The sequence below is a fragment of the Calonectris borealis genome, chromosome 15 (genome assembly GCF_964195595.1).
Source record: "Calonectris borealis chromosome 15, bCalBor7.hap1.2, whole genome shotgun sequence".
Classification (NCBI taxonomy): Eukaryota; Metazoa; Chordata; class Aves; order Procellariiformes; family Procellariidae; genus Calonectris; species Calonectris borealis.
Genome location: NC_134326.1, coordinates 17,884,443 through 17,906,205, shown reverse-complemented (window position 1 = coordinate 17,906,205; position 21,763 = coordinate 17,884,443). Strand labels below are relative to the sequence as shown.

The window sequence follows — 21,763 nt, the reverse complement described above, 5'->3', positions numbered from 1 at the left end:
ATAACAAGTCTGTTTTTCATATCAAAATAGAATTATTAAAAAAGACGTTATTTCCGTATGTACCATACATTATATACTGCTGAGTCAGACAACATTTGAAGTACTACATCCAACCGTGCCAAGCCACCGGCCTTGGCCAAAAGCCAAGCTGAAACAATGCCGTAAGACAAACGGACAACTGACCTTTACCATTTCTAGCAAACGATCACTTTTTTCCCCTTCCTTCTAGTACAATGTCCGAGTCCAAGAAGAATCCCAGTTAAAGAGTGACAGCAGAAAGGTAACTTCTCCTGGAAGCAAGGCTTTGGACTGCGACCGACCAGCAAAATTTTTTCCCCCTTCCAGATTCTCCTCCTCTTTCATGGCTTCTCTCAGCTCTTGCCCTTTCTTAAACTTCCTTAATGATCCTTATCCCCCACAAGCTTAAGTACTAGGAATGATTTCAAGTGTAATAAGAGAAGCCGTAACACTGCCAATGGGGCCCAGTTTTTGTAAATTCTGGCTGTAGGCTAAGAGAAAAAGCACACAGAAACCCCTGCATTGCTGTGTTGTTTCTCATCATCCTTCACTCCCCCCACAATAAGCCACATCTCCAGGAAGTCAGAGCAATAAAAAAGTTGAGCGATGGATTTAATGTATATACCATGCAAGAGTCCTATGAGTGTGTGTTGCTAAAATCATTTCCTTGAAATTTAACAGTTTTCACTGGCGTTTGTGCAATAAATCACAAATAATATCCCATCAGAGACAGACGCCATCAAACCCTCTAATTCTTCAGTGAAGCATTTACCAAATGCTTTCAGCCTGTTTTACTCCTCTTCCAGATGCTGTCTCACTTCTTCTGTTAAAGAAAATCTAAGGCAAGCTGTCTCAGTCAGCATACTTCCCCCCCTGCCCTTATTCTATCCACCTTCTCCTTAGTTTGCCCCACTGCGATCGATCAGCAGCTCGCTTGCTCAGACGGGAGACCTCGCCAAAGCAACCCCAGAATGAAGCTGCCCTGCCGTTTGGAGTTTCGCTGCTGCTCAAGAAGATTTTGAGTATTGGCTGCTGAAACGCTGAGCTGCAGCTCCAAGTTTTGCACATCAGCACAAGCACTGGCAGACTCTTCTACAACCCTGAGATACAGACAGCAATTTATTGACTATTGCCGATTCATTCAGGTCGAACAAATTTCTGAAGTTCGTATTCTGCTTGTTAACTTCAGAATACCTCCCACCATTCATAGGAAAATTGATTAGTTTTCTCCGTCCTGATTATCACTTGTCTCATTAAAGACAGCACGCTGTGCTACCCTTAGAAGCAAAATCACTCAAAAATTGCATGACATAATTCAAGACTGCGTGTCTATAAAGAGACATTACATGCTTTCCATTAAAACAGTCAGATTAAATACTACCTGAACACCAGGACAGAACTGCAGCTTTTCTTCCCATATGTTTAGTATATAGTTAATATGTTATGAATAGTCAAATAATTCTACCAACACCAAGAAATATTTCCGATTGGAAATTGAAGTTTAGCAATTCTGAAATCCCAGCCTTCACCTCACACAATCAGTACCTAAAAGAGAAAAGAAAAGAAAAAAAAAAAAGAGACCACAGGAACCTTGCAAGATAGTCCTTCGTTTCTGAAACAAATGCCAATTTTGTTAAGTCTTCTGTAAGATAAATAAATCCACAATACATCACCTTAAACTAACCCAGTTTAGATCAAGTATTTCTGACAAGGTTCAGGAAGAAAGAGAATTCCTGGGTTTGAAGCATGGAGTTGTTTCTATTTTATGGGAAAAAAAAAATAATGAAGCAAACCCAAACAACGTTTTTAGAATCGGACTTGGTAGTTTTAGTGTGTAAAAATCCTTGGGAAGTAAGAACAGCTTCCATAAAGGCTAGAAAGAAATAATGAATTTTTATACAGAACTCAACTAGGAGCCACCCTAAAATTCTTTACACATTCCTTAAATTAAGAAAAAAAAAATCCATTATCTTAAGGCAAAAGAAAGCAATAAAATACAAGACAACCTTGCAGGAAGTAAGGACGTAAACACTTGCAGCACAATGTTGTTAATACCATCCAGTGGTGGAGGCAGAGGATGCTCCCTCTCCTACAACAGGAGCTCCACCGAGGGCTTCTGCCAGCTCGCCTGCCTATCACTGCCTGCTCAGCTCCAACACAAACACACTAAGCACGCTCCTCAAAATTGCTTCATAAAAGCAACGATAACATCTAACACCGCTGTCCTTTTTACTGTAGGATCAGATGTATTCCGTACACACTAGTAGCTTGAGTGGGTTTTTCGTCACAACATTCTCAGAAACATAATATGTAAAATCGCCAGGCAAACATCTACGTGTAAACCATTCACCTATGAATGTGTGTGGTTCTATCTAAATAGTTCTGTAAAACAAAAACAATGCATGAAATTTACAGAAATATTCTTGAAAGTGGTGTTTCCATTACCTACGAGGAATCTTCTTACTTAAACAGTCACTGAAATTCACCTCCCAAATCCAGAAATAGTTCTTTTTGCTTTGATACAGATTTTATAATGATTGCCATTAAAGATATAGCGAGGGCAAAATAAAAAAACCCACCAAAAAAACCCCATGAAACAAACTAAAAACAACATGGAAGTTGGACTGATTATGCGAAAGGTTAGTACAAAGGATTTCTACTCTGTCAAAATAAATGATTAGGCATGTTCAATATTCATGTATCAAAGTGGAATTTATCCACAAATTACAATTTTCCTTTCTGGATTCCTTCCATTACAAATTGCTTTAAACACTTCAAAGAAAAAAAACCCCACATCTCCACTACAAAAATCAAAACCTACGAAAGAAATCTAGAAAGAAAGCAGGTTAAAAGTTGTCTTCCTGAAACAAAGAAGAAATCCTCACACACCTCATTCCAACTGTGGGAAAATGGAACAAATAATGTGCAGGGAGAGCCCCGGGACTGGCGGCTAACACTCTGGGAATCAATTGTCAGTGGGACAATAAAGAAACGAAAGTTAAAACAGATACTTGATTAAAAGCCTACAATTACTGGTTTTACATATATGGACTTGAAGAGCCATTTTCTAAATAAAACTCCACAGAAACACAGCAAAAACCTCTTCCTCCATTGAGACCAAACACTGTGCTTGTGCAATCATATGTTAAACAAAGAATAACTAAGGAAAACATACAACTAGGTGTTCATACTAAAATCAGAACCCGTCCCCAGCTGCGAGAAGAGACGTACACAGCTACCCATTGAGAAAGCTGCCACCATCGCGCTTCACTCTTGAAAGGCAGAGGAAAAGTATTTTACTGGAGTATCTGCACTACTGAATTACTTGTAGAAAACACTACTACAAAGTCACTTGAAATACGTACTAACCAGCTCCCCTAAAATACCCTGCTCGCAAAAAACCACCTATAAAGCAAGCCCTCCTCCAGTTCTATTTAAGAGTTAAATTCCAGTTATGTTTAAATCTTACTGAAAATATTTTTATCTCTTTAAATGCAGTTATTAAACAAACCGCTGAGTATTTCCTACTCTGAATCTTCTTGTCCATGTAAGGTAAATGCAATACCAAGCAAAGCTAAAATTCTAGTCCAGCTTAAATATAATTCTAGAAATTTACCCAGCAACCAAGTTATTTCTGTGTATAACATCTAAGTAACACTAGGAAGAAAAAAAAAAAAAATAAAACCAAACACCACATAGTGATTGATCCTCTAACCCTTGAGAATGAAGTAGCTTTTGTATACACTTAAATACTTCCTTCTATACTGCCCTGTGTATGGATTCTTCTACCATGTACTGAATTTTCCCTCCAGGTTGTATCTTATAATTTTTTAAATTATTATTTATATTTTAAAGCGTCCCAGCTCCCCTCCTCTTTTCTTCCCTTTAATATCAATAGTTCAGTACTTGGTTAAAGATACTATCGTACTATGGAATAAATATACACCAGTGATGTCTGATCAGACAGCCATACATGACAAATCAAAAAGGGATGACTGACTTTGAAAGGAAAAAAAAAAAACAACAAAAAAACAAACCACAAACCAGCATGCATGCAGTTGTGCTAAACATACTTGTAGTATTTTAATAAAGAGCAACAAAAACTAATTACCTTGAATAGCCATTAGAGAAAGCAGGTCTGCCAGAAAGGTTGAGCGTTCCCAAAGGAGCTAACGTCTCATCTCCTGATCCCTGGCACCTATTCCAATTTTCTGAACCGGCAGGAAGAGATGGAATGATATTAAAAATTGGTTTCTGATCCTGCTGCTGAGAGAGCGATGAAGTATTTAAATCATAGTGATACATTTGTCCCCCAGAGGTACTGACACCATGGATAGATATGGCAGAGACTTTAGTACCCAGCAGATTAGACCCAGAGAAGTTTGCCTGACAATAAATTGGGCCCATGTTTTCTTGCTTTATGCCCGGAGTACAGAGTTCAATGAAGTCTTCCTTTTCTGTTTTCACTTGAGGCATTGGCATTTTGGAACTGGGTAAAAGGTCACCACGGTCATTAATTTTAGGTTTAGTGTCAGATAAAATAGGAGGCTTGCAGTCTTCACCAAGATTTCCTTCCAGGAGAAATGCATCATCTGCAGATATAGGGGACAGCAAGCCACCGTCATCTAGCAACGGGTCAAGCCTCCACGGGCTCCCATTGGGCTCTTTGCCAGGCGATACTGGCGGCAATTCTAAATCCTGGAGAATATCCAGGGTGCTTTGGTCTTCAGAGAATAATTTCAAGTTGCCACCATTTGAGCCAGCCTGGCTTTGGACTGCAGTTCCTGATTCTAAAGGGATGTTGCGGCCAGCCATGCCTGGGAAATCCGGCTCAAGTGGCACCTCAGAAGATATTGCTCCCTTTGCGTCCTCGGCAAGGCTTGAGGACTTGTTCAAGCTCGCAATACTTTCTTCCAGGAGCCTGAAGTCTGTTTCTCCAGAAGAGACGCCGATTTGGCCCTGCTGCGAAAATCCAAGGTCGTTTCCCATCACTTTTGCATCTGTTTCACCCATGTACAGTCCCATCGAGAGCGATACTGCCTTGGAAAGGTCTGGCTGAGGCACATTGTTTACTAATCCTTTTGAAAAGTCAGCCAAAGCAGGTTGCTGATTGGAATCTGACTGAGAAGACGTGGGGAGAGGAGATGTAGACACAGGAGCTTGTACAGTAGCTCCACCCCTGAAGGGTGGATGAAAGTCCATCACGATCCCTCCTTTGGTACTGATGAGTGCATTTTTCCTTGTTTCGTCTTGATCTGACGAGTTCAGCAATTCTTTGGAATCCATTACTTTAACATTAGCTATAAAAAGATCAGAAGCATTCAAAGTTAGCACAGCAAGGATCTTTTAATAACAGCTTAAAAAAAAAAGTCTAAATCATTAGCCTGGCGAACCTGGTTTAGCTACTCTGAGAATGAAAGCACAGCAAATCAAGCTACGAACTGACACGTGCCACGTCTTTCTCAAACCCACCGGTTTTGTTTTGGGTTTTTTGTTTGTTGTTCTTTTATTTATTTATTTTTGACTGTTAACAAGGAAGTATATTTTCTTAAAGCTTTGCTAAACCTGGGTGAAGTGGTAAGTCTGTCTGCATGCAACTCAAAATCAAGCTACAGCATAAGACATTTTTCTGAACATACTCTCCAGCTCTGTTACTGGCAAGTAAGGAAGCATAAGAATTGTTAAAGTACCCAATTTACAAATTTTGGAAGGCAACTTTCTCTGGTATTTAATTGCATCTTGAGCAGGGCAGGGGAGAAAGGCATTTACCACCTTTCCTGATTCAGTTCCCTCTCTCCCTGCAGGTTCAGATGCATCACCCACAACAGGTACTGAAACCTCCCGAGCCAGCTCCCAAACACAGTACCTACCAGCCAGGGAAAAAAAAAAAAAAAATCTCTCTAAGCGGCTTGTTATTGTCCAGGAGCTACACAACCTCTCTACCACAAAATACAAAGTTTGCTATCTTTTCATAGGTTCAGCTTAAAATACAACTCGGGAATCTTGAAATAAACCCAATTCTTTAAATAAATCTCAAATTTATAAATAAAAGCTAACTAAAAATAAAGTAGAATTTTTATTAGCTTCCAGCACTTTAACAGCTCACGGCTATTCTCCAAACACATCTAACACTGAAACTAAATCTCCTAAGTTTGATCTGTTTGTATTTACTACATTTATTTTCAGCACAAAGCATAAATATTTGGAGAATAACTGTAAACTCTTAGGCAAACTTTCTATACTGTTTGTCTACGGCCTAACACTAACAGCAAACAGCCAACAGCGATCAGCTCGCGCTCCCCCCCCAATCTCTAAGAGGAGGCAATGCCCAAATTAAAGCCTGGCCACGGAATTATCCGTTAAGCAGAGCGACCCAAAAGTGCTCACAAGAAGTTTACGGTCGTCTTAATTATAAACGTGCCAGCTCTGCCGCCCATTTTCTCCAGACTGCTGATGAACGCTGCCTGCTTTCTATATGCCAAAGTTAAGACTGAGATCAACAAGAAGTCCCCACACGTAAAAATTTTAAGCTTTGGCCTGGGGGAAAGCGTCCCGAGCAGGAGAAGCTCAACGCAAAAACCCATCTTGATCCTTCGTACAGCCTTTCCGTGTGCCCGAGCAGAGGGTCCCTCACCCGTGATTCCCGAGGCACCAGGTCTCCTGGGTCATGCCCAGGGAGCCACGCTCCCGCCAGCCGCCTGCCAGACGGGATCACGGCACATGGCGCATAGTGGGAACGGGGCAGCCCCCCGGCAGCCTCCCAAAATCTCACGGATTGCAAACAGCACAGAAATATTGCTGGGCCGTTTAAAGTGGACACCGCAACAGTGACTGGAAAAAAAATTATATCTATCTACCTCCAGTTTTGCCTTATTTCTTTCTTTTTTTTTTTTTTAAAATATGAAGGGGAGGAAATGTAGTTATTCCATCTGACAATTTCCCCAACGTCAAAAAAAGCAGCGAACCATCCAGCGTAGGAAACGTGTCAAAAATCAGATGCAAGAGTCTGCCCAAAGGAGGAAAAAGCTGCAAATACTTAAAACTGCCGGATTACAAGAAATTCTCCTTTGCAAAGTATACTTTTCAGAGAAATGTGTCGAGACCTGTTGAGCTGTCTCCCTGGCACACCCACTTCTGCAAAATAAGACCAGCCCATGGCTGCGAGGCTGCACTCCGGGCTCGGCTCCCCCTCCTCGCTCCTCACCCCCTTCCTCGCCCCGCCGGACGAGCAGACCCCGCGCCGCTCTCCCCGACCAACAGCCAAACACCCCGGCCAGCCCAGGGGCGGACGAAGGACGGGGGTGGGCAGGCTGCCGGGCCGGCGGCGGACGACCCGCGGCCCGGGGAGGGGGGTCCCGCCTCCCGCGGCCGGGCTGGGCCCTCCGCGGCCCCACCACCGCCCCGGGCACCTACCTCGGGGGGACGCCGCGCAGCTCCGGGCTCCGCCGCCGGCACCGCCGTGCCCTCTCCCGTCCCACTCCGGGATTCTTCCGGGGGCGGCTCGGCTCCCCCCCCCCCCCTCCGCGATCAGGGCATTCCTGCGGGGGCGCCGCCACCCCCCCGCGCCTCCCGGGAACTTCCCGGGGCGAACCCGCGGCGCGGCACGGCTCGGCCTCTGCCCCCCGCCCTCCCCGCGGGACCCCCGCCTCCCTTACCTCGTCCAGGGGGGGGCGCTGGGGTCCTTCAGCCGCCAACTGCCATCGCGCCCCGCGGCGGGGGGCTGCAGCCGGCTGGAAGGGACGAGGGAGCGGGCGGGAAGAAGTCAACAAGCCGCCCCTCCGGGGGCCGCGGCGGCGGCCAGCACCGCTCCCCCCGCTCCTCCTCCTGCTCCTCCCGCCGGCCCGAGACCCTGACCTAGTCCCCGCCCCGCCCGCCGCCGCCGCCACCACCACCACCACCGCGGCGCCTCTTCCGTTAATTAGCACTAATTGCCTCCGCGGACTTCACCCTCCTCCTCCTGCCTTCCCTCCCCGCCTCCGCGCCCCGTCCCTCCGCCGGCCAGCGCCGCGCTCAGCGGTGCTCTGCCCCCGCCACAAAATGGAGGACGGCGGTGGCCTCCTCCCCCTCCCTCCCCCCGCCTCCCCGACGTGGAGAGGGAGTGGAGACAGCCGGCACGGAGAGGGGCGGCAGCAGCAGCGCGCCCGCTCCCGCGGCCCCGCCAGACGCCTCGGCACGGCTCGGCTCGGCGCGGCACAGCACAGCGCAGCCCGCCGGCGCTCGCCGCCCCTCGCTCAGCACCGCGGGGCAGCGGCCGCCGGACCCAAGCGAGGGGGAACGGTGCAACCTGTTGGCTGAGGCGGGCAACTGCAGCCTGCGCTCGGGCGCGGAGGGGCCGCCCGCCGCGTCGCCTGTCAGGCGGCTCCCCCCCCACTGCCCCCCGCTGCCGGCGGTGCCGCCGAGGGGCAGCGCGGCGCTGAGGGCCCGCCCGCGGGGCGCGGGGAGCCGGCGGGCGCCAGCCCGGGGTAACCGCGCCGAGGAAGCAGCGAGGCCGCCCCGCTTCTTTCCTCTTTCCCTTCCCCAACTTCCTACCGAGGGGGAAAGCGCCCCGGGCGGCAGCTCTAAGGCGGCCGGGCCGCTCTTCCCCGGCCGCTTCCACCGTGCCTCAGCGGCCGCCCCGCGGGTCTCGCCCCCGGCCCGGCCCGCGCACACCTTCCACCTGCGCCGTGATGGCTGGGCAGCGTCTGCCCGGGCTGTCCCCGCCACGGGGGAAGGGACGAGCAGCGCCTTTCCGCGAAGCGAAGTTTCGGGTTGGGGAGGCCGCGGTGGAGAGAGGCAAAAAGCCCTGGGAAAGCCACCTTGGAGCTTGCTGGACAGCTCTAGAGGCGGGTATAACTGGGATGGACGGCCTGGGGGCAGATCCGGGAGAAGAGACAAAACCCCCTCAAAATAGCTGAGGGAAGGGGAAGAGACCCCGAGGAGGCAGGGAGAGAGACACACGTTTGTCCCCTGGCAAGCACGGGACGTATAGATGTGTTCATTGAGAAATACGAGTAAACTCCACAAAGTGTGGTAGCATTTCACTGAGAAGTTAACAGATTTTGGCATTTTTTTAAATAAAAAAAGCAACCGGGTAGTGTGCTGGTCTGAAGTTGGATTTAGACCACAGAGGCATCGAAGAACAAAGCGCTGATGGTGGGACATCCCGCTCCTGGGACAGCCCTGCTTCACACACTCCTGTGTGACATTTCTGGGCAAGAAAAGACCAGAAGCTGTCGGTATGGAAGCAGACCAGGAGTTAAAAATATCAATGAAATAAAACAGCAAAGTAGAAAATTCTGCTGCCTTGGAGAAGTGGAGAAAGAGCCGAGGGGGAAGAGGTTGCCCTTACAGTGTAGAACAAGCGAGCCTCTTGGTTTTGATTTTCGCTGGAACTGACAGAAATTCAGGTGTTGGGGGAAGAGAAACGGCGATAGTTTATGAAGATATCCGTCGTTCTGATTTGGGACAATTAAATGAACTTGGAGATAATGACCAGATAATGCTTGCACTGGGGCTGTGTTGACAAGCCGTTAGTATCTAGAAATGGTTATTATGGCACCCGATAAATTACTTTACATAATACAGGTTACGTCAATAAAATATGGTTTTGTCTTTCCAGCTGTTTAAATGGAGATTTGGGTATCCTACAAGGAAGGAAGAAAAGGCCAGGTAAAAGCACAGATTTTAAAGTACAGTTAATCTGCCCTTATTTTTTTTTAAGTAATAAGTTTTTTACATGCCACATTAACTTTTGGAAGATACTGATTTACATTTAAAAATGCAAAATAAATGCATGCAATGTTAGCTTAATACTCATTTATGTTTCACAAATTATGAAAAATTGTTCTAAAAATTCTAGATATTCCTCTACAATCTCCCTTAATCTAATGCATTTTTGAAAGAGGTATTTAAAGTAGCATTTAAAACTGTCTTCTGGTGCTTTCTGAATGATGCAATGAATTTTCAGCTAACAGGAAACAATTCTTCCCATACAAGGGAAATAGAATAGCAGAAGTCAGACTATTCACAAATACTATGAAATCTTTGTAACAGGAAAGTTGCAGAGGTCGTCGGTATTAAATAAAGGCAAGAATGTCTCTCGAAGCATGAAATCCTAATGTGCTTCTGGGACTATACCTGGAAAATTTACTTCACTTTATTGTTCTGTGAATATTCTGTCACAGAAACTGTCTTGCATTTGGGGACCTCCACTGAAATTTGGTAAACTCAAATATAGGGTATGTATGGGAGGACATCAGCCTGCGGAGGAGAGCTGTAACACCATTGAATGTTAGCTTTGCTCAACTTTCTGTAGTTTGAGAGAACTTGTATAACAAAGCTGTTTATTTCTAAGACATTTAGATGAGAACATCTGTTTATAAACACATACTCAGATGCTTAATTACAGCTGGTTTTGCACGGTAATGGATAGGACAGTCCTTCTCTAATGTGTAATTCCATATCTTAATATCATCTTTTATCCAAAAGGACCCGATTTTAGATTGCTATACAGAATTTATTCACCACCATCAGCCAGGGACACTGTACAACAGTGCAAAACAGTGAGCAGAGGACATCTTACAGGCTTTTCATGCCGGGAGCACTGAGGCAGGCCAGAGTGCAATACGTGCAGAAGTGGGATCTGGCCAGGGCGGAATGATTCACATTCTTATTCTCCTGAAGGATGTTTTTCACTTGTTGCTAGGCGCAGCCACATTCATTGCAAGGTCGTCGTTGGTAAAACTCGGGATTTGTCGGTAAACTGTATAGCACGGTCATGTTCAAATACAAAGTTAGATTTGTTCGTTGTCTTCAAGTTGCTACAATACACATGAATTCTGCCTCTTAGAATTGTTCCCTTTTAAATGTTTTGTATTGAATTCAGCAGATGAAAAAGCTTAGATATTTTCTGCTATATAAAGCTGGGAAAAGAACATTACTGATTCTCACTTCTTTTAGCTACAAGTGCTAGTGAAACAGAACAAGTGCAAAGCCTGCAGAATCACACACGGCAGTGACAGAGGAATAATTCTGCGTTGCTGCTCACCTGGCTTTGGACAAATCTTTCTGGCCTCATGCGAGTTATCCTATGTGACTGAACCACCCGAACATACCATCTCCCTTTGTTCTCCTTCAAACAGAAATGTTCCCTAGGGCACTCCTACATTGTAAAAATAAATGTAATGTGAAAGCTTGGTAAGCTTGCATGTTTTGGCTAACATTTTATGATAGTAACATGCTACCCTGTACATAACAACTTAAAATGTATTATATGATGATGGTCAGAGTTAAATAAAACCCATCTTTGCTAATTTATAAACATGTATGAAATAAGTTAGGCTTTAAAAGACTTGTGATTTTTGTTCCTGTTCAACTAAATGTTTCGAAGGTGGTGAAGTTGTCTGGCTGAAAGTCTGTGGCTTGTTATGCTGCTGATTATTTTGTTCCCTAAAAATCCATGAATTTCTTAAACAACTGGCATTGACAACTCTTCTTGGAACATAATCAACCTTTGAAATATTTTAATGACTGAGTATGAGTTTTCTATTTCTTAAGTTCAACCTGTTTTATTTTATATTCACATTTAAAATACATAAAATCGTATGGTCAGATGAAAATGAAGGTGTTGCTGGGTTTTAGAAGTGAGTGCACTGTTGTGACAGTGTCATCAAAATCCTCTGTTAATAAATTTCCCAACTCTGATATCAAGATCTCTTGACCCTGGTCAGAAAGCATATCTCATCCCTCCCCAGAGCACAGCCGACAGTAGCACAGCTGCTCTGTCTCTTACCACAGGAACCTCGCTAGTCTCCGGAAGAAAAAAATTAAGAAAATTCTTACTGCAGCCTCAGAATATGGTTCATTTTATCCTATGTCAGTCCAGCACAGGATTTCTCCATCCTGCTGAAAGTGTCAACATAGGTAATAAGTTTTGTTTGGGGCAACAGTTTTTATGGCTTTGACTCCCGTTTGATACAAATCTTAAGACGACCATGTCTTCCACAAAATGTCAGCATTGTTCAATTATTTTCTACTAACCTGAGCAGAATGGTAATTTGGTAAAATTTGTTTATTCTTCCTTAAAAGTTAGAGGTGAAAGTTTGTTTTGTTTTTTTTTTACAAAAATTCCACTAGTTCTCTTCTAAATACACAAGTTATGCACTATATCAATCATCATAAAAATACTGTGGCTGTTTTACAGATGAATAGTTAATTAACTACAGACTTCAAATACAGGAGTTTTTTGTCCATCTCAAAACGTCTACAAATGGCATACACATTAATATTCTGTGTAAAGAATAAAATATATTTGGACAATAGCGCGAAGAATTATTTCCACAAGCTGAGAAATTTGAATTTGAGGAAGAACTAATAAATATCCTGAAAAAGCAGGATCAAGAGAAGGACTGAAATACAGTTTCAGCTACCGCATTGTATTGACAATGAAAATTTTGGCTGTAGATCAGTGCCTAATTTTGAAAGAGAATTTCAGCAAGTAGGACTGCAGGTCTGGTGAGTATCCAGCTTACCCAGGAGTTCTGTGGAGCCACAGGAGGAGAAGAGTGGTATGAATTGTCATCCAATAGATTTAAAAAACATGTAAATGACTGCCTGTTCCTATGCCACAGTGTAATAATATTACAAAGATAATGAGCCTCAACCTTAACAAACACTAACTATAGACATTGAAATATATATCTAAGTGGAGAACATTATTAAATCGTTAAAATATAATTATGACTCTCATAGAGGAGATCAGGCAATTCATGGAAACCGAGAACCGACTTCAGATTTGTGTACAGCGTTCCAAACCAAATGTCAGAAAGAAACATCTGAAGCACCGAAGGGAACTCTCGTGGCTGCCAGATGCAGACATAAATCTGTCTGTCTGGGGGTTAGCATGGACAATACAGAGAACCCGAAGATAAGCAGATCATGCCGCATATGACTTGGAAGTGAGCATGCATAACGTAATCCCCAGGAAGCATCTAGGTATAAAAATGGTCTGGAGTCACACTGGGAAAAAAATTAACCCCCTCTAGACTCAAGGAAACAAATAACTGTAAAATGATCATACACAACTAAGTTTACGGTATGGGGAAATTTCTTTGGTTACGAACTGCTGACAGGCCCAGTAAGAATAGAACTGACACATGGGTCCCTGTTGGCAAACATATATAGGCCACTGTGGATCTGTACTAAATAATTTTTAGTGCTAGAAGCAGGCTAGAAAAAAAATGATTGAAGTTTTTCCAGATGAAGTGATGTGCTCATGAAATAGAATAGCAACAACTTTCTCTGTAACCTTCAAGACATTAGTGTATGAAATGGCGCTAGCAATTAATGGACATCAGGTTCAATTGGTTGGATCTACTTTACCTTGGTAGGACCGAGAAGTTTGCAAGCTAAGGGATTGATTTACTAGTATTTCACTCAAAGTACTGAAACGGACACAAATGATGTCTTTGATCTCTGAAGCAATTAATAAAGATAAGCTAAAGGAAAAAAATAGATGCCGAGTAAAAAGAGCTACATATCAAAGACAATGGGGAATGGGAAGAATTTAGTCAAACCGAGGACATGGTAGCACCGGTGACCAAAAGTCACGTCAATGAAATAAAATCTTACTAAATAAATATTTGCAGAGATATCTCCTGTAGAGCTATTTGCAGGAATTGGAAGATGATTGTTCAGAATTATACAGAACAAAGAATTTGCACTTTTGGAGTAAGTACTATATGAAGTTCACAAATAACAAATCATAAAGTCCTTAAACCTACTTGGAAGTACTTCCAAAAATAAGGCTTGCCTTGACTTTTCTTATGAAATGCTAATTCTGTAGCTGTGCATCAAAGAGAGCTCATGTAAAACTACAATTTTATAGGAAGAACTCTTCCTCCCTTTGCCATCTGTTGTCTCTCTACAAAAAGGCAGTGACATGCCCAGTGTCTGATGCTCTTCACAAACACAAATCTTTTAAGACCTTGGTTGTCTTGTAAGGAGGTCAGTTTTGTTTCCTATCAGCTTGTAAGTAATTTTGTTTAATTCTTGAATATACATCAGAGTCATTCAGCCAGTGACTGCAGCCTGTCGATAGTTTTCCAGCTAAGCCAGACTGGAAAAACAATGTTCCCCAGCTGCTGTTTCCACAGGCACAGGAGCACGCTTCCTGATGAGTATGCGATGAGCAGCATCCTCATGACTGCAAATTTATTTGTCGGAGGGGACTCCTAGGTCCAAACTCAATCTAAGTATGCTTTTGCTATTAACTTCAGTAGGTCATAGATTGAGACACAGAGGGTCGGTGCCATGCCCTCCTTCATCCTCTTTAGGTTAATAACTCTTTGTATTTTTTCCACTTACTTTGTGTTTTTTCCTGACAGTATTTCCTGCGCTAGTCCTTCTTCTGTTCTGCTCTACTGATACATTTTATACTTGATTTCCCATCAGGTCCTTCACTTCCTTGAACCACTGTTTTAGTTCTTCCATCATGCCATTCTCCTTCTGGATCCTTCCTTTTAACATGTATCGATCTGCTTCATCTTGAATCCCTTTATTCCTTCCCCTTCTCTCCCGGAGTTTTTCCTTTTCCATGTAGCACTTACAGAACAGAATACATCCACTCTGGAGTCCTTCGTCTTCCCTCTCCCGGAGCTGGGAGTCTGAGACATCCTTCCCCGGTCATCTGAGGTTAAGGCTAGCAAACATGTTGACCTGCTAATTAGGAAGAGTGAAGAGTAAAAGCCTGTGTGCGCATTGCCAGTTGCAATATGGTGGTATTAAGCATTCAGTTTGGAGAAGTGCAGAACTGTAACCAGGGCAAGTGAAGTTTGTTGGCCCTTCTCAGGCTCGTGCCTGAATAGAGCAAAATCTCGAAAGAGAAAAGAGTACAGAGCAAAACTGTGTGTGTAACAATACAATGAAATAGAACGCATGGCAAAAGCCTGAATAAAACACACCTCCAAGCTTCATCATAAACTGGAAAAAACCTGAAGTCTGTATCCAACTGATAAAGCACCACATGGGGTTAAATCTCCTTCTGGCATAATGTGATATCAACTCCTTCTAGTTCCATCAGCGGAGAGTTTGGCCCTCGGTGTTTATTGAAGCCATAAGAACAGTTGTGAGCGCTGAATGCACCCGTCCCTGGGTCTGTATTGACAAAGCATCGAGGGCTGCTTTCTTCTGCAGCTGTTTTGTGTAAAAAAGAAATCACAACTGCAACTGGAAATTAATCTGAGGAGGTTATGGTCCTACTGAGCCTTTCTGAATGCTAGGACATAGATCTGTAACAAATGGCTGAAATTCTAAAATGCTGTGACAAACAATGGAAATGCACTGTTCAGAAATGGGGGGAGAATTAATTGGGTTAATTGAGGAGGAGGAGGAGCGCTTTGAGGCAGGCATTGGGGTGAAGTCATATGTAAGTACACACAAATAACTTTGTTGTTTTTAAGTTTTGCAGAAACATCTGGCAACAACATGCAAGGAAGAGGAAACTTTTGTTTTATGCATCAAGACCTCTCTATGAAGACTTTATCTAATTACAGGATGCCTGCAAGAAAAGAACCACCTTTGATTCCACCAGTATTTTTTCCTGCAACACAATGCCTAATAAAAATCAGTAGCCAGTGACACAGAGATTCTAATGCAGTCTGGGATATGTGGCATTATCAATGCATCACCTCCACCGGACGGGAAGGTTGGACGGGCTCCTCGTGTTGCAGAAGCCCGACAGCTGCTCTGTACGGCAGGGAGCAGAGTCTGTGCACAGAGGTTTGCACCCCGCTGGGTCCTCGTGATCCCACACGGCAAAAATACGGACATGGGCAGGAGGGAACGCAGGGCCAGGAGCATTGCCTTGCTACTGCTGAAGGCGTGGGGCAGTCCGTACCTTGCTCCGCAGCGCTGGTGCGGGTCTAGTACCTGTGCGTGGCAAAGAAATCGGTGTGGGAGCTCCCTGTGCTGCTGCGGAGTCTTCCTCGCTCAACTGTACTTTCATACAGGTAGAAATGATCCAGACAGGCGAGCTTACCCCAGGGTGAAGGCCTGACCTTGCTTACCAGTTTTTGTGAGAGGTCCATGAATTGCCATGTGTTAAGAGCTAGTCAAGTGGAAGTGATAAAAAGTAGGATTTGATGTTCCTTTGTTTGCTCTGGAGTGCTTTGGTGGTAATGGTGCTGTAAAGGGGCAAATTCACACGCAATTCCAAGGCAGTCGCTGTACCAACATGCTGGGAGTCTGAATGAATGGACCTGTGTATTCCCATGTAATTCTGACGTGACAGATACATTTCAGGAGTATAGAACACATTAGGCTTATAGTTATTTTGTTTTAAAGCAAGTCATACTTTCCCATGTTAGTGATTTCAAATCACATTCTATAAATTTAGGGCTTGTCAGCAGTAAAACAGAATTATATGCAACTGGGTTCATTAACGAAAAGGAATTCAGGATTTGACACGGCAAGTTTTAAGCTCAGACTTACAAGTAAATATATAAGTAAAGGTATAAGCAAAAGAGAAATGTTACCACTAAAAACGTGCTTTATGGAATGTCATATACCTTTTAAAACATCTGTCTTTACTGCAAGAGATATGACACCTCTTTAAATTGAAAACATAATTCCAAACTCTGCCACATTTAGTACTGCAGATGGGTCCTAATTTAGAGTCTGAGCCAAACCCAGGAGCCAAAGGAAAGAATTATTTGAATTGCAGTAGGTGCTACATATGAAGAAAGGATTTTAAAATCTTTTCTTAAATATCATACACCTGAAATAGAAGAATTTGTAGAGAGTTAAGTAAGGAGATGGGACATGAAAATTAAAATGCTTTCTCTTGAAACAAGAAAAAACCACAATATAAATGAATTTGATGCAAGGTCTCGACGTTTTAAGTTCTTACGGAAAAAGTGTTTGTAGACAATTGTCCTTATGCTTTGTGTTCCATCTTACTTGCTCCCTGTGTTTTATTGTTATTGTATTTACATCAATATGTCTTTTAAAGGATTTCAGTTTTAAACAGGCTTCTTCTGTGATTTTAGTTGGGAGATCTAATAAAAAAACTAAAGACTTAAAAAGGTACTTGCTTGGTAAGATTATACCTGGCATCAGTCTGATGTCACAGAAATTGGTGCCAATATTGCAGTGCCAAAAATAAAGACAAATAAAAAGAAAATCATATTGTCTCATATTTAGCAGTAAGGTAAGTTTAAAGACAACCTAAACATTATGGCAATGCAAAACCCTTTAAAACTGGTGTTTATTTTGCCACCTGAGAGTTTCTACATTGCCAGGAACACCGAGACCCAGGCTCGTAAGTGGATCCTAAACACTTCGGCATGATAAACAGACAGCTCTATCAGAAGCTGTTTCACTTAAAGCGTTTTAAAGAGTAGTGCCTTTCCTACTTTTTGTTCAGAAATAGCCTGAAACCAGCCACTTTCAGCTCATCTTTTTCTCCTCCAAACATGTGACAGCGGCGGGGCTGGGTGATGTAATAAGAACATCTTGGCTTGCAGCTTGTGGTTTTCGATGCATTACACAGCTGTGCCTTGGTTCAGCCTGGGCATCTGGTTTTTTATTTTAAGTTTTATCGAAGGATGTGGGAACAATGGCACCCTTGCAGGCACGCTCGCACCTCTGTGGGTATTATGTCACGCAATATGTCACAAAGTTCATGTGAGGCAGATGTGCAGTAGAATGGAGCCTCACCCCGTACTTCCAACACCAGGGAACACAGAACCACGCAGGATTATAGTGGTTAAACTGGATCAGACCAAGTGTCTGCCAAGGCTCAAAGCCTATCTCTGAAAGCAGCCCGCAACAGCAGCAGATGCCCACAGAAAGACCTGTCGGTCAGTGGACACTTCTGATGGCGTGGGCTGGCACTGATGCCACGGGGAGCAGTCCTCATCCAGGCTCTGTCCCCTCCCAGCAAGTTAAATGCTTATTTTCAGCCAGGCAGCCACCCAAGCAGCTGCACTGGCACGAGGGGAAAGTCAGGAGAGGGACGAGCAGACAAAACTAGTAGGCAGCTGGGCCATTTCTTCGGGCTGGCAAAGCCCAAAGGCCATCACACAGCATCGCTTGTAGGGTGCATCCTCCAGCCCTCTGCAGCCTGGAGACGCTTCTTGAGTTACAGCCTGTGTAGCTGGGGGTAGTAATCACTGACGGATTTTTCTTTCTTCCATTTCTCTTTTTAAAATTTTTTATACTTTGATACCTACTACATCTTGCAGCAGTAAGTTCCACAGTTTAATTATACACTGGGTGAAAAAAAAGCTTCCTTTTGTTTGCTTAGGCTGCAAATGATAATGCTACTAACTCTTGCTTGTCCATTAGGAGGAGCAGATAATTGTTCCCTATACTCCCGATAGATCTGTCTCAGAGGTCTCTTATCTTATAGACCTCCCACTGCCACCCCTTTTCTCCTCTGAAGCTTCCCTTCTTTTCAGACTCTCAGAAGTTGTTCCTTTGCTTTATTTTTATTTCTTGACCTTTTCTATACCTTTTTTAGTTCTCGCGTGTACTTGCTGAGATAGGTGACCAGAAGTACATACAATACACAAGACGTGGTAACACAATGGTGTTCTCTATTTTGTTCTCTCTTCCTTCCCTCATAATTCCTAACATTCCAGTTGATTTTTCTGACAGCCAGCAGTGAGTTTATGTTTCCATAGAACTACGTATCTCCAGTAACTCTTTTTTCCTTGGTGGTAATACCTAATTTACAGCTTGTCATTGCACACGTTCATATACTTTTCTTTGTGCATTTTGCTTTTCCTTGTGTGTATTATAATTTACTGGCAGTAAATTCAGCCTGGCATTTTATCACCTGGTCACTCAGTATGGTGAGATACTTCTGCAACTCTTTACAGTTAGATTTTGTTTTTATTGCTTTGAATAATTTATTTTCAGCAGCCAACTTTGTCACCTCCTGCCACCTCCTCCCCTTTTCCAAGTCATTTATGAATATTTTGAATGGCACAGGTCCCTTTACAGATCCCTGTGGGACTCCACTAATAACCTCCTTTTGCTGTGAAATGATCTATTTCTTCCTACCTTTTGCTTCTATATTTTAACCACTTTTGGACCCTTTAAAGAACCTTCTCACTTTCCCTGGATAGCTCAATTCCTCTTAAATGAATGCTGTATTGAAGTAGCAAGAAATAGAAAGTATAGGAACGAATCTGACCTTTTATAAAAACAACCAGCAAAGACAGACGACAGGCCCAGTTCTGCTGCGTGGTGTCAGTGTGAAGCTGGAGTAACGTCAAGGAAATCACCAGATCATGCTGAGATGAACAAGAGCCTCACTTACCCTGCAGACCAACGACAGCATTTCTCAGCTCCTGGCTAATTAGGACGAATCGGATGTTTTGCCCAAGCACAGATTCACTTGTAGGATTTAAACTCCTGCATTTGCAAACTTCTACGCACGGGTATGTTAGCGAGGCTAACTGGGTTCAAAACAGTAATAAAGCCATAGACTTTGACTCTCCTGGATCGATGCAAAACTTTCTAAAAAAATGCTTCTCTTACGAAAAAGTTTTCTCTGGTTTTTCAGGTGTGGTGTGAAACTCCTCCTTAATTTGCAGGTAACAGGCAGACACACCCATGCTGTCACAACAGAAGGGGTTACGTGATGGTAGAAGTCCTGCAAGTGCGATGATTTATGGGGTTTACCACAGACCAAGAGAAGTCGGGGCTTATTACTCACTATGAATTATTACAAACATTTCTCGCACAGAGCTGGTGAGGCTGCAGATGCTTCCCCCACGCGCTCAGCCAGCTCGCGGAGGAGATGCACGTCGGAGCCCGGCAGCTCCAGCCCTGCACCTCCTTTATTTTGGAAAGCTGCTGCATATCTTAGGAGCTGAAGCCCACTAGGTGCTTTGAACAGACAAATATTAAGCCTTGCTACATCGTTTGTCTATGAGAGATGATCTGATGCCAACCAAACGTTAACATCACTTGTTTTTTGCGGTGTATTAGTTAACAGCCGCACGGCGTCACCTGCATCCATGGGCACAGTCTCTTCAAAGTATTCAGAGTGCTCTCAGTGTGCATTTGGCTCGTCTGGGAAAGCCAAGGGAAATGTTAACTGCCTTATGGTTCTGATCAAGGCCATTTGGGATATGACAAATTTCTGGAGTGCAAAGTAAAACAAACCAGAGAGTGAATAACAACAGAGAAAAAATACCAAAAAAACAGAAAATCAAAATGGATACAATAGACCATGCTTCCAAATGAGAGCTTGCAGAGGATCAAAGTATGGCATAGCTATCAAACTGTTTTCTTAAACCTAAACATACTTGGCCCCTACAGCATGCTATTATTAGACACAGACTGTGCATATGTGTGTGTAGGAGGAGCCTCGGTTTTGCCTGCGGCTGCGTGAGCCTTGCAGGATTTTACAGCGATTTTGTGCAGTTGGTCGCAGGGCCAGCTGGGCAGCAGGCGTAGCTGAGGCAGCACTAATTCTGCTGCAGGGTATAGCGGGGCTTGATGCCTTTCTCCTCGAGACCAGGTCACTGGAGAGCAGTTGATGTCATACAAGATAAAGTGCTACAGAGAAGTGGGAAAGGGAAAGAGAAAATGAGCAGTTTAAGGGGATGCTACCGTGTGAATGCATGTGACTGAGAAATATTAAATCCCTTCTCTCCCAAAGCGTTCCTTTTGGAAACGCGGAGAAGCGGGGTGGGAACAGCAGGCAGCTGAGCAGGTCTGCTGGCTGCAGAGAGGGTACCACCGCCCAGGAACCCGCAGGGCAGTCCCCAGAGGTCCCAGCGGGGTAACCCACGGGGTCTGCCGTGATAGAAAAACATGTGAACAACTAACACAGTCCAGGAAAGGATACAATGAGAAATTTACCCCCTATCTTCTCACTTGGGATTTACACTTCAGATTCACAACTCGGGAATTGCCGTGTTGGTCCCATCTCTTTGTTACAGAATTTAAAAACGGGAGGAATATATTGAAAGGCAGAGAGGCTTGATGCCTCAGCTCTCCCTTCTCTAAACTTGCATTGCTTCACAAGACCAATAGATGATTTATAATAGTTTATAATTGCGAAGCGTTTTGTGATCCGCAGAAGATAGAGAGTAGAAAAATATTAATTAATGAAACAATAAATACTAATTTTAGAATGACTTTCAGTCACCCCCAAAGAGGAAGGGAAGAGTGGATTATGAACTGTAACTTATATACAGACTTCTGTAGAAACTACAGGAATCGTCAGAGGTTAATATATTGCCCCAAAAGGCTCTTTTGTGCTTATACAAAAGGTCAGTATTTGACTTCTTCCATTACTGCATAACAGGGCACAAGACTTGAAACAATTGCAAAAGGGAAAAAAAAAAACCCGGCATTACAGTATAGCCTCCTTGCCAAAACGCTGTTACGCCTGTAGCCCTCAAAGAGCTGAGATAAAGAGACAAGAAAATTAGAGGCCGGATGACAGCAAATGCCATCATCGCTCCGATCAGCCTGACTCAGAGCTGACTCGGGGCTCAGGGGCTCTCTGCCTCCCAGCCCCCTCCGCCACAGCCAAGCCACTGGCTCCTCCGGGACAGCCCTTCGTAAAGCGCTAAATCAGCTAATACACGAGTTTTTAGTGGTTTTATTAAGACTTTTCTACAAAGCGATACTGCATCCGCGAGCACCTATCCCTCTCGTCACCCAGAATGAAAGTGAAACAGGTTATTTTTGTCCTCCCTCTAAACCCAGCAGCGTGACGAGCCACCCTGCTGTGCCCGCGTAT

General features: G+C 43.9%; 1 protein-coding gene across 3 annotated transcripts in view; it reads right to left on the bottom strand.

The window, feature by feature from the left end:
• The window catches only part of NR3C1 (nuclear receptor subfamily 3 group C member 1), a 73,554-nt gene extending 65,673 nt beyond the window's left edge, over positions 1-7,881 (bottom strand). The window contains exons 1-2 of one of the 3 annotated variants that reach the window (XM_075164472.1): positions 7,674-7,881; positions 4,130-5,318 (exon numbers count right to left, since the gene is read on the bottom strand). In XM_075164472.1, the coding sequence (XP_075020573.1) occupies positions 4,130-5,304 (1,175 nt within the window). In that variant the 5' untranslated portion in view covers positions 5,305-5,318; positions 7,674-7,881. Of the gene's footprint in view, positions 1-4,129; positions 5,319-6,652; positions 6,674-7,431; positions 7,533-7,673 lie in introns of those variants that run through there. The other 2 variants (XM_075164474.1, XM_075164473.1) reach the window with 2 other exon arrangements.
• Positions 7,882-21,763: the final 13,882 nt, after the last annotated feature.